This window comes from Solanum tuberosum, unplaced genomic scaffold, assembly GCF_000226075.1.
Source record: "Solanum tuberosum cultivar DM 1-3 516 R44 unplaced genomic scaffold, SolTub_3.0 scf00468, whole genome shotgun sequence".
Classification (NCBI taxonomy): Eukaryota; Viridiplantae; Streptophyta; class Magnoliopsida; order Solanales; family Solanaceae; genus Solanum; species Solanum tuberosum.
In genome coordinates this window covers 80,756-84,378 of record NW_006239401.1, presented here as the reverse complement: position 1 = coordinate 84,378, position 3,623 = coordinate 80,756, and the positions used below count along the sequence as shown (strand labels likewise).

Here is a 3,623-nt window from a genome sequence, read left to right as displayed (position 1 = left end):
ATTTTTTTATGTTTTTAATAAAAAAATGTTAATGTAATGTGTCTTGAAAAGGAAAAATATGACAACTAATATGAGATGGAGGGAGTATAAGATAAGTTTTTTATTCTTATCTAGTTCTCCCTTCATCCCAAAATAAGTGTTAATTTAGTTCAATATTCCACGCCACTAAAATAATAAATACTCCATCTATCCCTAATTACTTGTCCATTTTGACAAATCAAGAAATGACAATTTTTTTTTACATATTATACCCTTAATTAATTATTTTTAAAAAGGTAAAAAAAATTTAAAATCTTAAGTTTTTAGTTCACCAACTTCATAATTAAGGGGTAAAATGGTAAACTCACTATGTCATTATTTTCTTAATAGGTGTGTCAATTCAAAAGTGAACAAATAATTAGCTACGGAGGAAGTAGAAGTTCCTTAGTTATTAGATGTTTCTTGAGAATTGATCACTATTATGTGTTGAAAAGTGTGTATGCTTCAACTACAAAATTGTTACTAGTAAATGTTGGCATTTGATGGAATCTTGTGGAAATTTGAGGTATGATTGGTGCACCTTTTATTTAAAACCATTGAAAAAAAAACTAGTTTGCCACATTGGTAGATTATCAGAGACTTTATTTAGAAGCTACGAATCACTATTAGTAATAGGTCACTGTTCTGAAAATTGTTTAAACCTCAAGGATTCCAAGTATGATTCTTACTTTAGCATGATGAGAAAGCAAATCTTGGTATTGTTCCAGAAGGTCATCATGGCTTTTAAAATAGCTATAACTCATTTTTAATGCAATAACATATTCAGTATAGTTCCACAAGTGAAATTTGAAAGTAGTAAAATTTTAACAAGACTTTACCCTTAACTTTGCAGAATAGAGAAACGGTTTTCAATAGACCCTCAACTCAAAAGAGAAAATATTCGAAGTAGGGTTTAGCAATGGTAATTATCTAATTTTAATTCCCTTCAACAAATGCCTTCATTCTCTTCATTCAACTAATAATTGCGCATTAACCTTTTTTCCCATTTGATATGGAGTTAATATCTCATGGTTATTTAATTAAAAAGTTTTATCACAGAAAGTCATTTAACTTTAATTTTTACTTTAAAAGTCACTCAATTATATGCATTTTACTTTCAAAGTTACTCAACTTTGATTTTTACTTCAAAAGTCACTCAACTATAAATGGTTAACTTACAGTTGAGTATAGTTGAGTGACTTTGTCAGTAAAACAATTCTAGTTAAATGACTTTTGAAGTAAAAATCAAAGTTAATTGATTTTGTAAGTAAAACATTTATAGTTGAGTTACTTTTGAAATAAGAATCAAGTTGAGTGATTTCGATATTAAAACACTTTAGTTGAGTGACCAGGAATGATATTAATTCTTTAATATGTCTCTTGTTGATAGACTAATATCTTTAAGATATTTTTACTTTGATTGACCTTATACTTGTCTGCTTATAAGATGTTTAAATTAAAATGTAATGGTAAACTTTAGTGGATAAACTCCATTTGTATTCATTGCCCATCAAAAAATGGAATATCCAAAGATATGAACAATACAATACAACAAACTCCCAAATACTGATCAAAGGATCCCTATCCAATCCAATCTACCCCTATCCAACTTCTTTTCTAAAAAAGATAAACTAAACTATTAAGTTGACCATAGCTCACCACGTGGCGACATCCCAGTTGGCCAAGTCATGCCACTCTTCCAGCCTACTCAAACTGCCGTATAGCCACAAGCATTTTGCCACATTGTAAAAAAAATTAAAGAGAAAAAGTAAGGCCAACTAATTTGTGAGACAAAATTAGTATATATATATATATATATCTTTGTTCTGTTGCACCTTCTAACAAACCAAAAACATTTCTCCTAAATTCTTATACTTGCAACCAAATTTCTTCTTCTGAAATGGATTGGATCAGAGGTCATACCATAGGCCGCGGCTCCTCTGCTGCCGTCTCCGCGGCCAAGTCAATTTGGTCCGGAGAGGTTTTTGCTGTTAAGTCAGTGGAGCTATGCCAATCGCAGTTGTTGCAGAAGGAGCAGAAAATTTTGTCCCAATTGAGCTCCCCTTATATAGTTAGTTACAAGGGGTATGATGTTACGAAAGAGAAGGACAAACTCATGTTTAATCTTATGATGGAGTATATGCCGGACGGCACACTTACCGATGAAATTCGGAAACAGAGTGGTCGGATTAACGAACAATTGATCGGGTATTATACGAAGCAAATTCTGTTAGGATTAGAGTACTTACATTCAAGAGGCATAGCACACTCTGACATAAAGGGGGACAACATTTTGTTAGGTAAAACCGGTGCCAAAATTGCAGATTTTGGTTGTTCCAGGTGGGTTGATCCGGCGAACAGGGACGGTGATGCAAACCCAATTGGAGGAACGCCAATGTTTATGGCACCAGAGGTAGCGCGTTGGGAAGAACAGGGGTGTCCAGCAGATATTTGGGGATTGGGATGTACAATTATTGAAATGGCCACTGGTGGATCGCCATGGACTAATGTGACAAACTCAGCTTCATTACTTTACAAAATTGCATTTTCTGGGCAATCCCCTGAAATCCCAAAATTCATTTCTTTACAAGCAAGGGATTTCTTAAGCAAATGCTTGAGAAGAGATGCAAAAGAAAGATGGACAGCTAAAGAGCTCCTCAAACATCCGTTTCTTAAGGAATTGAATTTGAATTCCACGGCAAATCAAAACTCACCAACAAGCATTCTTGATCAAGACATATGGAATTCGGTAGAGGAATTAGAAACCACGAATTCTACAATACTACGAAAAATTAGCTCAACGGAATCTCCTCTACAAAGGGTAAGAGAATTGGGTTCGAATTCGAGTGAATTAAAGCGGATATGGAATGATGATGAGAGATGGATCACTATTAGAAGCAGTAGTAGTGAATGAGTAGCTAGTACATAATGCTGTTGTTGTTTTTTTGTATATAGGAATGTAACGTAGTCTAACTCAAACCCAAAATATAACTCAATGACGGAAAAATTATCCAAAGTCATATAAGAAAACCATTCATTTCTTTTTCATTCGACGTGGACTCTTCAACATAATACACAACAGAACTAGACCTCTTGAAAATCCGTTTACATCATTAGAAGAAAAGTCTAGACAATTCTCTCTTTTCTCGTTGGCTCCCTTCTTGATGATTAATGAATATAATGGGGAGTTTTAATACGAACGTGAAAGCAAATAATTGTTCATTATTGTAACGCACACAAACAGTTGAAGAAACCTCTCAATTCATTCAATTGAGGAAAGGGTCTTTAAAAGCACACAAAAGAAAACAATTTTATTGGATACACATAGATTTGGTACCCCACACCTTCATAGAAAAATAAAATAAAATAATATGGTCCCATAAAGAATGTTACTATAATATTTTTGTCGTAAATAAATAAATTATAAGAGAAGTTACGAATATACAGGATTAACTAGTCTATCCCATGATCAAAATATACACAATACATATTTCTCTCTGTCCAACAATAGCTATTCACCATTGATTTTACACATTTCTTAAAAAACTGTAAATAGAAGAATAATTTTACTATATCACCATTTAAATATAATAAATACAATGTCT

At 32.7% G+C, this 3,623-nt stretch overlaps 1 protein-coding gene across 1 annotated transcript; it reads left to right on the top strand.

Moving 5' to 3' along the window:
* The first annotated feature begins 1,843 nt into the window (after positions 1 to 1,843).
* Positions 1,844 to 3,066, top strand: LOC102581507 (mitogen-activated protein kinase kinase kinase A-like). Its single transcript, XM_006364099.2, has one exon. It carries the CDS (start codon positions 1,919 to 1,921, stop codon positions 2,930 to 2,932), a length of 1,014 nt encoding a protein of 337 aa, XP_006364161.1. The 5' UTR covers positions 1,844 to 1,918; the 3' UTR covers positions 2,933 to 3,066.
* Positions 3,067 to 3,623: the final 557 nt, after the last annotated feature.

Bases quoted from the DNA above. Each gene is read 5' to 3' on its own strand.
- LOC102581507 (XM_006364099.2), top strand. From the start codon at position 1,919: ATGGATTGGATCAGAGGTCATACCATAGGCCGCGGCTCCTCTGCTGCC.